Source organism: Acanthochromis polyacanthus, chromosome 16, assembly GCF_021347895.1.
Source record: "Acanthochromis polyacanthus isolate Apoly-LR-REF ecotype Palm Island chromosome 16, KAUST_Apoly_ChrSc, whole genome shotgun sequence".
NCBI classification, from domain to species: domain Eukaryota; kingdom Metazoa; phylum Chordata; class Actinopteri; family Pomacentridae; genus Acanthochromis; species Acanthochromis polyacanthus.
The window spans coordinates 33,005,799-33,019,402 of NC_067128.1; the positions used below are offsets into that span (position 1 = coordinate 33,005,799).

The 13,604-nt window shown below is 40.5% G+C and overlaps 1 protein-coding gene across 1 annotated transcript; it reads left to right on the forward strand.

The window, feature by feature from the left end:
* The first annotated feature begins 819 nt into the window (after nt 1–819).
* Nucleotides 820–4,456, forward strand: eif2b2 (eukaryotic translation initiation factor 2B, subunit 2 beta). The gene is made up of 8 exons (XM_022205690.2): nt 820–1,098; nt 1,913–2,033; nt 3,208–3,359; nt 3,456–3,619; nt 3,708–3,803; nt 3,875–4,012; nt 4,088–4,154; nt 4,260–4,456. The coding sequence occupies exons 1-8, from the start codon at nt 927–929 to the stop codon at nt 4,415–4,417; spliced, it is 1,068 nt and encodes a 355-aa protein (XP_022061382.1). The 5' UTR covers nt 820–926; the 3' UTR covers nt 4,418–4,456.
* Nucleotides 4,457–13,604: the final 9,148 nt, after the last annotated feature.

Genomic DNA, 13,604 nt, shown 5'->3' on the forward strand with positions numbered 1-13,604 from the left:
TGGACATTTTTTAAACAAAAAAAAGTTAAATCCTGTGATTGTAAGTTCCTTAAATTTGAACATTTTCTTGTTTCCATCTTCTTCTATGACAGTAAACTGAACATTTTTGGGCTGTGGACAAAAACAAAAACGTTTTTCACCATTTTCTGACATTTTTTCAACCAAACAATGAGTTGAGTAATCCAGAAGATAATCGACAGCTTATTCAGCAATGAAAATTGTGTTTAGGCTAGTTTTTGGACTTGTCTTACAGACTGGGTTTATGTGTATCAGAAAGAAATTATCCATACTTCAGTTATCCTATGGGCTAGTTTTTCAATTTTAATCCTCATGAAATCAAGTCATTGTGATGCATTAGTAACATTTAAGTCACAGTGTAAGCTCTTTAGTTGCTTTTTGGCAAGTGGAAAACTGCATTATATGAGTTTAACTGCTCCTCTAAAGCGATTTAATCAGTGTAGACAAGTGAATTAGGACACAGTGCAGGTAAAATAGTGCAAAATATCACATTTTGGCACAACACCAGCCTTTTATGGACAGAGACCACTTTTTGAACTTAGTTTTTGGCAATACACCTGTCAGTTCAGACTGTTTTTATTTTTTATTTTTTTAGTAAAACATTTAATATATTAATGGTAATTGCCACTTTCACGGATGATATAGTTTATAATTATTTAATTGAAGCTTAAGTAGATTAAAACACCTCAAATTCAACTCATTTGCTAACAGTAGCTTGTTGCTAACGTGTATAAAAGTCTGCAATGCTGACGCAACAGCTCATGAAGCGCTCCACCAATCAGAAGAGAGCACAGTCACGATGACCCGGATGTACTTTTGAAAACACTTCCGCGTCTAAATATTTGCATGGTAGAAATATTCTGTCAGCTCAACCTTGCTTTGACAGCACGCCGTGTTTTATATCAACAATGCCGGGCCCTTACAAAGAAACAGACCTGACGGAGCGAGTCGAAGCGTTTCTGTCCGACCTGAAGCGCGGTGGGAGCGGGACAGGGCCTCTGCGGGGCTCTGCGGAAACAGCCCGAGAAACGACAGCCCTGCTCCGCAGAATCACAGCCCAGGCTCGGTGGAGCAGCGCAGGTACTGAATGTTGCTCAGTTTACAGTGAACTCAGATATTACAGCTGTGCAGCTAACTACTATAAAAGCTGTCAGTGTTGTTGAACAATGTTGACTTCCCCCAAACCTTTTTTTAACTGCAACAGCTGGCAAAAGTCTGGTAATAGTTTGGTGCTAACTTAGAGGGATTTGACTAGGGCAGTTGGTAGTTTTAGAATGAGCCTGAACATTTAAATATAGAAAGGAAAATGTCCTTTTTTTAAACCCCGGTTGTCATTTTTTTTCCACAATAGTGTGTGTGTTCGATTACACTGCTGTTCAAAAGTTTGGGCTCACTTAGAAATGTCCTTATTTTTGAAAGAAAAGCAGTTTTTTTCAATGAAGATAACATTAAATGAATCAGAAATGCAGTCTAGACATTGTTAATGTGGCAAATGACTATTCTAGCTCGAAACAGCTGATTTTCTAATGGAATATCTCCATAGGGGTACAGAGGAACATTTCCAGCAACCATCACTCCTGTGTTCTAATGCTACATTGTGTTAGCTAATGCTGTTGAAAGGCTCATTGATGATTAGAAAACCCTTGTGCAGTTATGTTAGCACATGAATAAAAGTGTGAGTTTTCTTGGAAAACTTGAAATTGTCTGGGTGACCCCAAACTTTTCCTTTCTGTGACTTTGTCTGGTCCTCCACCATTGAGATGACATCTGTTGTAAGTTGGCGCTCGATAAATAAAACTGATTCAAATTTAATTGAAAAATGAAATTGGATTCAACTGAGTTACAAGTTTAACTTGCAGATATCCTTTTCTCATAACAATGTTTTCCATTTCAGGCGACCTGATGGAAATAATCCGGAAAGAGGGGCGCAGGATGATTGCCGCTCAGCCCTCTGAGACCACCGTTGGTAACATGGTCAGACGAGTGCTGAAGATCATCAGAGAGGAATACGCCAGGTGAGAAGACGTCAGGGAGGAAAGAGAATGGTGCCTGTTACAAATAAGCACCGCACCATAAAGGTTTAAGGTCTTTGATTACAAAAGTTCATATTATTATTGTAACTGCAGATGTGTGTTTATTTGATCTAAACACAGACACAGAGAAGTCTTCTGAGCTACCAACATATAGACTTGACAGCAGATGCTTCTTTCATAATAAAGACATTTTTAAATGTCTTTTTAAAATGTCCACAGCCCAAAAATGTCTTTTTAAAAGATTAACGAGCTGGAAATTATTTTGTACTAGTTACACATTTTTATTGGAAACTCTAAGAGGAAATTATAGGTCCGTAAGGTAAAGAATCGCTGGAAACTTACAAATGTGGTGCAGTCAGTCTTTCTTTTTTGTTTATTATTTTGTGTTATCTTCTTTTATCTTCTTTCTTATATGTGCTGTAGTGCTCTTAGGTTTTGTTCATTGCATATAAATAAAACCTTAAAAAGTAATCAAAGCAAAAAGCTGAAGGATCTGGAGTGTCTGTCTCTTCAACCACAGCAGTAGTCAGAGAATATTCGGGCCTAGTTCCAAGCCCTCGTCTTGACTGAGGCCATTTTAAGGTGGATTTGTTGCATCCCTTAAAGCATTAAACCTTTCAGTTAAGTTTGTACAATCTGGGTTGACCTGTGCTCAGCCTGACCCATTGTCAGATCTGACATTCATCTTTTTGACTGATTATTAGTATTGTCATTTAAGAAAACCAAGTCCTGTTTAATTGCATTAATTTGGTTTAAAATGTGTTACTGTTTGTTGTCATGACTTTGTGGTTTGGAGAACAGTGCCCACTAATGTGATTGGTTATTTTTCTCAAGTTACAGCCTATAAACACTGAAGAATCAAGGTTGAAACATTTTCTTTTCATCGAACATACACTAACGTTCAAAAGTTTGGGTCACCCAGATAACTTCATGTTTTCCATGAAAACTCACACATTTATTCATGTGCTAACATAACTGCACAAGGGTTTTCTAATCATCAATGAGCCTTTCAACACCATTACCTAACACAATGTAGCATTAGAACACTCCTTTTCCATCACACTGCGTCCATACAAAAATTTGCTTTTGCCAAATGACTTGATTTTGCACAATTCCTCCTTTTTTATCAGATTTTGTTCTTATGTTTTTCCTTTAGATCTCGAGGTAGCAGTGAAGAGGCAGACCAGCAGGAGTCTCTCCACAAGCTGCTGACCTCTGGAGGACTGAGTGAGGAGAACTTCAGGCAGCATTTCGTTTCCCTCAAAGCGAACGTCATTGAGGTCATCAATGAGTTGCTCACGGAGCTGGGTAGGTTTGTATTCAGTACTTAAAGTCATGCAACTTGGATTTTGACCATTCTTACTAAAAAGCTGTTTTGTCTTCCTTCACCATGTCACCTTTCAGAGGGAACAACCGATAACATCTCCATGCAGGCCCTGGAGCACATCCACTCCAATGAGGTCATCATGACGATCGGCCGCTCGCGCACCGTGGAAGCCTTCCTCAAAGACGCCGCACGCAAACGCAAGTTCCACGTCATTGTCGCCGAGTGTGCTCCTTTCTGCCAGGTCGCTCATCAGACTGTTTCCGTGTTTCTGTGGGGAAAACATTTAAGAAACAAACTGCTTCTTATCTGCTTTTTTCGCCTCCCAACAGGGACATGAAATGGCCACAAGTCTCTCCAAAGATGGCATCGAAACAACTGTGATCACAGACGCCGCCATATTTGCTGTCATGTCTCGTGTTAATAAGGTATTTAATACCAGAGGAGACTGTGAAATGGTCACGTCGCAACATGTGGATTAACTTGTGGGTCTTTGCAGGTCATCATCGGTACGCAGACAGTTCTGGCTAACGGAGGGCTGAGGGCCGTCAACGGGACGCACACTTTAGCTCTGGCAGCCAAGCATCACTCAACTCCTCTGATTGTTTGTGCTCCAATGTTCAAGCTCTCTCCGCAGGTAAGAAAACCCTCCAGTCTGTCAGAATTCTGTCAATTATTCTGACAGCAGATGACAAAACTATTTCTTATCTAGTTTCCAAATGAAGAGGACACCTTCCACAAGTTTGTCTCTCCACACGAGGTGCTGCCTTTCACTGAAGGTAACATTCCCAGCAAGTCTCCATGTTAAAAACGTTCCTCTTTTTCAGAGTAACATCCTCAGGTTCATGGTTTGAAGAAGTCACAGTTTAGCATTTATATTTCAGGTGAGATCCTCTCCAAGGTGAATGCACACTGTCCAGTGTTTGACTATGTCCCTCCTGAACTCATCACGCTGTTCATCTCCAACATCGGAGGACACGCACCGTCGTACATCTACCGACTGATGAGCGAACTTTACCATCCAGAGGACCACGAACTTTAACGAATGTATTTAACAAATAATAAATAACATTTAATGGTTGATGCAGCGTCATTTGTGCCACCTTCTGATGAGGTATCATTTTCAGTACCTGAGCCTTTCCTTCCTGAAATTCAATTAAAATAAGTATAGTTAGGTACACAAATTCCACACAGAAGTCTTGCAAAATGCTGAACGATTTCCATGAGGTTAAATATTGATATCTGCAAATGAAAATGCCTTACGGTGAATGGAGAAATCAAAGTGTTCACCACTTTATTCCACATGAACCTAATGTTTAATATGAATAATAATTTACTTGTGAGGCCATCTGGGTGGCATCAGCAGACATATTAGTGGCTGCATGTAGTTTCAGCTGTATTGTTGACTGCTGCAGACAGATTCTGATCAAATCAAATCGCATATCGTTTATACATGTTTTAAAATAATGACTTATCACCTGTGGCTAACTGTTTTTTCACAGCAAGATTACAGGAAATGATGTGAATGGAATTTACTTTCTTAATTTGATGTGTTGCTGTAGTTCTACTGCCACAAAACACTGATCAACAATAACATGGCAGTTTTCATCTTTCTAGTTTTAGTTTAACTTTACTTTTAGTTTGTCTCCACCTTCAGACCAGCAGCAGTATTATATATATATATATATATATATATATATATATTATGTATATAATAAATGATTCTCAGCCTCCCTGCAGCTGGTTCACAGGTGCACCGCTGTACCTGGAGACAAAAGAACCAATCAGAGAGCTTCTAATAGGGACTGAGATGAGATCATCACACAAGAAGGAAAATCCATTGTCGACCCAAATCCAGTTATGGAATGTAAGTATATTTACTCCACAATGTTGATTTACGTGAGTATTTCCATTTTGTCCTACTATATACTTCCACTGCACTACATTTGTCTAGAAGTTTTAGTTGCTTTAAAGATGAAAATCTTACACAAGGTGACAAGCTTTTAAAATGCAACACAACGATGAAGACAGATCTTTTTTGGCTTCACACAAAAAAGTGTGTAGCCAATCTTTTGGGTATTCTGGATTGTACAGTGGGCTCTCTGGGAATCAAACTTATTCCACTGCATTCTGTTGATGATTGATCAGAATGAGGTCTAAGAAGTTTGCCCCTTTAGCCCCATAGAAAACATATTTGATGTGACAAATATGCTGAAAATAATTCGGTTTATATTTTACCTTTATTAGACAGACATTGAGAACAGAAACTTGACGTTGCTTCCAAATGTTTCGCCTGTAGTGGATATTAAAATCTTGTGGATTCATCTTTAGCATTTGGAGGGTTCAACAGTTCCGTTTAAATAGCGGAACGTACACCGATCAAGCACAACATTATGACCACCTGCCTAATATTGTGCTGGTCGCCTTTATGTTGTTAACCCTTTGATGCACAAACTGGGTCAAAAGTGAACCAAATCCAACGGAAAATTGACTCACACGGGAAATCATTTAAAATAAAAACTTAATATTCAGTCTAAGGAAACTGCAGAGCAACAGAAGAACCAACAATATCTCCCGTTTTCTCCTTTAATGAGTCGACTCTTCTGGTGCTTTCAGACCAAAGAACTACAGACTCTTCACAACCTGCTCAAACTCTTGGTACAGGACCTCAGCACACGGGTCAAGACGGTTTCCTTCTCATTTCTACTCTGAAGCTCACCTTCTCCTGCTCAAACTGCTGACAAATGTTTGTGCTGCTCCTCAAGATGTTCTTGATTGTTTGTTGTTTTTGCGATGTGGTGGAGTGTATTTTCCTGCAGGGGTAGGCCAGTGACATTTAGGATTTCCATTTGCGAGTTTGATTGTTCTGGGACAACGTTTATTTGAGTGTCTAAGTCTCATCAACATGGATGCCAAAATCCAAGGTTTTCCAGCAGAACACCACATAGTACCAACAGGATCAATTCACTTAACCTGTCAGTGGTCATAATGTTGTGGCTGATCGGTGTATAACTAGATAGAAAGTAATTGTATTATCTTACCACCAGATGGCCCGCTCTGCTTAATTTAAAAATGCAGTAGAAACGGATCTACAAAGCAAAACCCACTGAATGTTTTTTTTTTCTTTAATGCTCCTGTCAACTGTAGTGTTGTGTGGACTGGTTGGATGTGGGGGTTTGGGTTGAGGGTCAGAGGGAAGCATGTGAAGGGTTCTGGCTCCCTGCTACGGTCTAGCAGAGAGAGCGTATTGTTCTCTGACCTAAATTTCATGACATGGAACTCCGGAAAAAGAAAAAAAAAAAAAAAAAAAAGGTCAGCGTGAATAGGGCAGCAGTAATGTCTTCACTCTCCAATGAGCCACGCTCACTGGACAGACCATGACATCATCGAACTGTCAATCAGCACGTCAGGACTATTCAACATTTTGTGCATTAGGAAAGACCAAGAACTAGAAACATGATCAACAGTGCAGCCTGTCTGGTCTCACTTTCCCATAATGTTCAGTGTTTGACAGGAAAAAACACTCGGAGGCTGCCCAAAGTAAACTAAATGTCCCAGAGGGGGGATTTTTGGGCTCAATCTGACTCTAAATTTAGCATTTTTTTAAAAAAATTTGTTTCTGAGCAACTTCACTGAGATTATATCAGGAAAACAGCAGATTTTAAGTCAGTCCAACAGACAAACGGTGTCACAGGTTGTAACACAAAGTTGGCATTTGAAACCAGACTCACTCAGACAAACCTAAAGACTCCTACTAGCATTAAACAAACTTTAGAATGTTTTTTTTATTATTATTACTCACATTTATTTACTTTAAAACTGATTCAGCAGGACAGAAAGAGCAAACCTCTGATATACTGTTCAGAAGTTTGGGGTCATCCAGACAATTTCATGTTTTCCATGAAAACTCACACTTTTATCCATGTACTAACATAACTGCACAAGGGTTTTCTAATCATCAATGAGCCTTTCAACAGCATTAGCTAACACAATGTAGCATTAGAACACAGGAGTGATGGTTGCTGGAAATGTTCCTCTCTACCCCTATGGAGATATTCCATTAAAAATCAGCCGTTTGCAGCTAGAATAGTCATTTACCACATTAACAATGTCTAGACTGGATTTCTAATTCATTTAATGTTATCTTCATGGATATTTCTAAGTGACCCCAAACTTCTGAATGGCAGTCTATGGAAATGAGTGTTGTAATAAGAGACAGACATACTTTTAGTCACACAGTCGATGTTAAGGCTGCGTATGAGAGGAAGGACTAGACTGAAACTTCTTGTTGAGTTGGTTTCGGTGTCATGATGGCAGCTTAATGATACCTCAAGGAAACTTCTGTCACATCTGTTTCATGAGGCACGTGTGTCAGAGAGTGAAGAGTGCGTCCAACAGCTAAAAACAGACTCCCACACACATTCATCAGGCAAATTTTGCTTTTCCTGTTGTGAAATAGGCATATTGTCAGGGCAGCTTCAGGTCTTTGTGCTTCAGTTCCATGTTTCTCTTCTGTATTGAGCTCACAACACCATCACTGAGTGTCAGAGACAGAAAACAGGCTTTGAAATGCAAACATTTGCCTAATGAAGGTCTAATACCCAAATGTTGCATCAATAAATTAGTGATTGCAAGTAAGACAGTGTGCAGGAGTCTGCTTTTGTACCGTGTTTTGCAGTTTAATAATAAAACTTGTATTTTTCTTACCATTTCAGGCCCTGTATTTCCCCACCTGTCCAGCGATCACTTCTCTGGTCACCTGACTGTCACCTGTGAATCCTCTAAATGTGGCACTTGAGGAGATATTTCTGTTTGCCCACAACCAGGGAACTCCTCTCACAGATTGACCTTTTCATGGAAAATATTTTTGCCAAGTCAAGGTAAGAAAAGCCAAATTCGTGGATCCAGACTATAAGCTGCATCACTGTCAAAATCTAATCACTTGGTCCTTGTGTCATTTCTGACCTTCCCTGAAAATTTCGTCCAAGTCTGTTAGTCCGTTTAAGTAAAAATAATGAAAACCAATATGAATTCTATGGATTTTAAGATGGATTTACTGCATGATCAGACTTTGCTTTCATTGATATGCACCATTTTCCTCCACTTAGCTTACATTGATGTTACCAGACAACTGCTGAATAAATGTTAACAAAAGAAAAGAAGGGCTTAGTTTTAGAGCTGAGAAGATTTCAGTAAAAAAGAAAAATGAATCACAATTTTCATTATTCACTTTAGCTCTTTGAATTTTGAGAGTTCTGTTACAAAAATCCCAATAAATCTCAACTGTGTCCATAGAAATATCTAGAAAGAAACAGCTGAGTAAAGAAACAAGAGTACAGATACAAATGCCAGATAATTATAGTAAAAAAAATCTATTCTGATGAGTGACTCTTTATATAATAATCATGTTTTTTTCATTGCAAACTGTGTTTTTTCTTTGTACAAATTTGATCTTGTTTCCAAACTTTTGGCCTATAGTGTAGGGGATGTGGTTGAGGTCACACATTGTAGAATGTTCTTCTATAAATTTTACACAATGAGTCGAAGAGTGTAGTCAGTTCCTTCATTTTGATGCAGGAAGTGGTATCATAAACAGTGTTTTTCATCAAATATCCTTTTATTTTTGCTAAATGAAGTTGTCACTAGGTCGCTTTGTCATGTCTTTCCGTTAAGCATTTGATTTGAATGGTAAAGTGATACAAAATAGTGTAAAGAAAAGAAACCCACAAGTGTCATCCTTCCATATAGTTGCAGGAGACTTGGCTTGTGCAGTCCACTACGTTAAAGAAATCCCCTTCGTGTAATTCTTGATTAGTGGCCACATCGTCTGCTTTAACGTGGACACCAAAGGAATGACGCTCTCAATACAACCTTTGGAAAATATATATACAGTGTTGCTTTCTGGGTACTAAAAGAAATACTGCATCGCTAGAACTTTGCAGAACGTTCCCAGAGCTCGATGTTTACCGGGACACTTGTCATCATTAGTATTATCAGCAATACTTTCGCTTTTCCTGCTACATCTGCTGTGAAAAAGGTCTGTTTCTGTTCTGCATTGAGCTCACAACCTCATCACCGAGCGTCAGAGACAGAACAGGGACGTTGAAACGGCGTCTTTGTCCAACGGCCTCATCAGCATCTCAAACACATCCAGCGCCATCATCACATTTATGGGTGTGTCTTGGCTGAGTCCCACTCGTCATTTCTCCGCGCTTCTGAGCTCGTCTCGGTACAGGAGGAGCAGGAGGAGGAGGAGGGAAAAGATAAATCTCATTCTCTTTTTCATCACACTGACTTCATTCTTCACAGCCCTTTTGATGAGACAGGGGAGCAAACCTGGGTGGAGTCCGGAGATTTACGGCTGACAGAAGCGTGCAGGCCATTAAAGCCCGGCGCCCTGCTAATGAACAGTCACTGCAATCACCGCCGGAGCGGTACAGTATCTGTGGAGCTCATCGATCCACAGCCACCCGTGGGGACGTGTAGGCTTGTAGTCTGACCCTGTCACATCAAAGGACAACAAGATTCATCTTTATTTTCTGATCGTGTTGGATTGTGCGGCATTGTATATCTGACTTTAGACATCATGCTTTTGTGTTATGGTGTTACATTACCAGCAATTAAACATGATCACATGCAGACACAATGAAGGCCGAAGAGCAGCAATTCATAGATTGTCTGTTGTGTATTTGGGTTAATATGTGTGTTTTCTGTCACCACTGTGGACACGATTGCTGGTGCAAATTTAGGGTTTTTCGCAGCTCTGCTGTTAAAAATCCAATTCCTTCCATCCATCCATCCGTCCATCCATTTTCTTTTTCTTATCCAGGGCTGGGTGGCGGAGGCAGTAGGCGAAGCAGGTCATTCCAGACGTCCTTCCACCCAGCAACATTTTCCAGCTCTTCCTAGGGGATCCCGAGGCGTTCCCAGGCCAGACGAGATATATAATCCCTCCAGTGAGTTCTGGGTCTAGGCCAAATCTCCTCCAAGGTGGACATGTTCGGAAAACCTCCAAAGAAGACTCCCCAGAGGCATCCGAATCAGATGTCCAACCACCTCAACTGGCTCTTTTGGACGGGAAGGGGCAGTGGATCTGCTCTGAGCTCCCTCTGGATGTCTGAGCTTCTCATCCCTTCTCTAAGGCTGAGCCCAGCCACCCTGCAGAGGAAGCTCATTTTAGCAGCTTGTATCCGCCATCTCTTTTTTTTTTGGTCACTACCGAATCCCCGTCAAATTGTCACCTTATCGTGGTGGAGGGGTTTGAGTGTCTCTATGATCCTGGAAGCTGTGTTGTCTGATTCAGTATCGCCTGGTAGGTTCTCCCAGGGCAAATTGATCCAGGGGGAGAGACCAGACAAAGAGCAATTCAGAAGACCCCAGTGACAGCACAACGTGGAGAAGCTGCTACCTCGCCCAGGTTAGGGATACCGGTGCCTTCCACTGAAGTCAAGTCTAGAGGGGGGGGCTTGACAGGGAGCATCTGGTGGCCGAGCCTTGGGGTTCTGTAGGGCTTGGTCGGGCACAGCCCAAAAAAGTAACATGGACCCGCCACCCGGTAGGCCCACCACTTGCATAGCTGGAAATCAGGGTCAGGTGCAATGTCTACCAGGCAGTAGGCAGGATGGGGCGTCTCGACGCACTGCCCCCTGGTGGTGTAGACTAGCTCTGGGAGCGTCACCTCACTTGTGGCTAAGAAGCCTGAGCTGGTGCGGGAAGGGAAGAGTTACCGGTTAGATATAGTTGGGCTCACCTCCACGCACAGCAAAAGTTCTGGAACCAAAATCCTGGAGAGGGGTTGGGCTCTAATTTTCCAAAGTTGCCCAGGGTGAGGGGCAATGGGCTGATGTGGGTATACTCAAGAGCCCTGACTGAGCACCGCTTTGTTGGAGTTCTCCCTGGAGAACGAGAGGGTCATCTCTCTGCGATTTCGTGTTGCTGCCCGATCTGAACCCGAGTGGTGCTTTGTTTTTGGCCATAACGAACAGCATGTACAAGGTTGCTCATCAGTGTAAAAACAAGGAAACCAGGGTACCTTCGGCCAAAGGTCAATCCAATTTAAAATAGTAATTAATACAACTGACGACCTGTCAGCCAACTAAATGAATAAATAATACAGGATTCATTGCATTTTTACATTTTGCTGTGGAAAAGAACAACAGAGGAAACTAGTTTGGTTCCACTAAACAGAGGTTAGCAACACAAGCTATATAACTTAGAACCGTAGAAAAGTAAAACAGTTTCAATTCATAAAAACTAAATGGTTAGACAAAATAAATCTGGTCATAAATATGAAAAGAAACCTTTAAAATAATTTTAGAAATACGCAACAATCCTCTTTATTAATTTCTTGTTGGATCAGTCACTGACTTGATACAACTGAAAACACTTAAGACGTTTTAGATGAACTGACCAGTTAACCAGCTTTCAGATCTGAAGGTGGTGATTCTTGAAGGGTTTGGTAGCAGAGTGGTCTGACCCATTTTCTGTAGTTTTTGAGAAACATGGGCTCAAAGTTTTGTGTTTAAGAATGGTCTGACATTGGAAACGCCACTGTAACGCTACATTTGGGTTGTGGGTTAGACCACTTTGACACTAAAATCTAAACTATCCTGGACAAATTTTCTGCAATTTTGGATCATTTTTGATAGTTTGAGAGAAATCCTGACTGATTTTGTATAATTTTCCAGTCAGTTTAGACTATTTCATGTAATTCTAAACAAATTTTTGTCATTTTAGATCATTTATGGAAAATTTTCTGTACTTCTGGATCATTTTCAAGCCATTTTGGACACATTTTGAACAAATTTTGATCGTTTTTCGAAGCATCTTGGATGATAAGGGTTTGGAGGCAGAGTGGTCTAACCCACTTTCTGTAGTTTTTGAGAAAAATGGCTTCAAAGTTTTGTGTTTTGAAGAATGGTCTAACATTCCCTGCGCCACTGAAACACTATATTTGGGTTTCGTCATGGTGTCACGTTTCACACGTTTTCCTCACCCAGAGCAGAAATATAGCAGGTTAAACACCAGCAATTAATACATGAATTTGGGACGCGCCTGCCGGAAAAAAGTAGCAACAAAACCCCTCCCTGCTTGTGTGAATGAATGCATCAGCTGCCGCCCTCCCGACACACAAACACATCGTCATTACTCCTTCAGCCCCCTCTGGGTATTGAGCCAGCAGCCCCAGCTGTTGCCTGGTGATGCAAACTGTGGAGCGTTGTCATCAGTGTGGAGGCGTCTCATGGGACAGCAGAGATGAGTGTTGTAATTAGCGGTGAACGAGGCCAGCGGCAAGCCAAGGGGTTTCTGTGGGGCCCCTGGAGGTCTCGGGGGACTCTGAGACGCGTGGCTAACCTGTGGGACACTACCTGTGGCTCCGAGTGGGGATTTGTAGTGAAAACCATCACTGGAAGACATTTCTCAGCCTCCAAACAGCTTTTAGCATCAGAAACCCAAGAGTAAATGTAATTTTTTAACAGGTGTAAAATTAATGAATGATGGCTGGATTCCATTTAGCTGTTTAAGTCCAGAACTGAAGGACATTTTACGTCTCACCCATCAAATTAAAAAAAAAAAAATCCATGCACAAAATACTAAAACATGCAGTTGTTGTGTAAATTTACTTGTCCTGAGACCAAATTTTTGTCATTTTGTGTCCAGTTTTTGTTTTTTGTGTCTCATTTTTCTAATTTTGAGTCTCATTTTTGTCATTTTGTATCTCATTTTTGTCTTTTGTGTCTTGCTTTTTGCGTTTTCTGTCTCATTTTTGTTGTTTTGTGTCTTGTTTTTGTCTTTTGTGTCTAATGTTTCTCATTTTGTGCTTCAGTTTTCTCATTTTGTGTCTAATTTTTCTCGTTTTGTCTCGTATTTCTCATTTTGTGTCTCCTTTTTCTCATTTTGTGTCTCATTTTTGTCGTTTTGTCTCATCTTTCTCATTTTGTGTCTCATTTTTCTCATTTTGTCTAATTTTTGTCGTTTTGTCTCGTCTTTCTCATTTTGTGTCTCATTCTTCTCATTTTGTGTCTCATTTTTGTCATTTTGTCTCGTCTTTCTCATTTTGTGTCTCCTTTTTCTCATTTTGTGTCTCATTTTTGTTGTTTTGTCTCTTCTTTCTCATTTTGTGTCTCATTCTTCTCATTTTGTGTCTCATTTTTCTCATTTTGTGTCTCATTTTTGTCGTTTTGTCTCATCTTTCTCATCTTGTGTCTCATTCTTCTCATTTTGCGTCT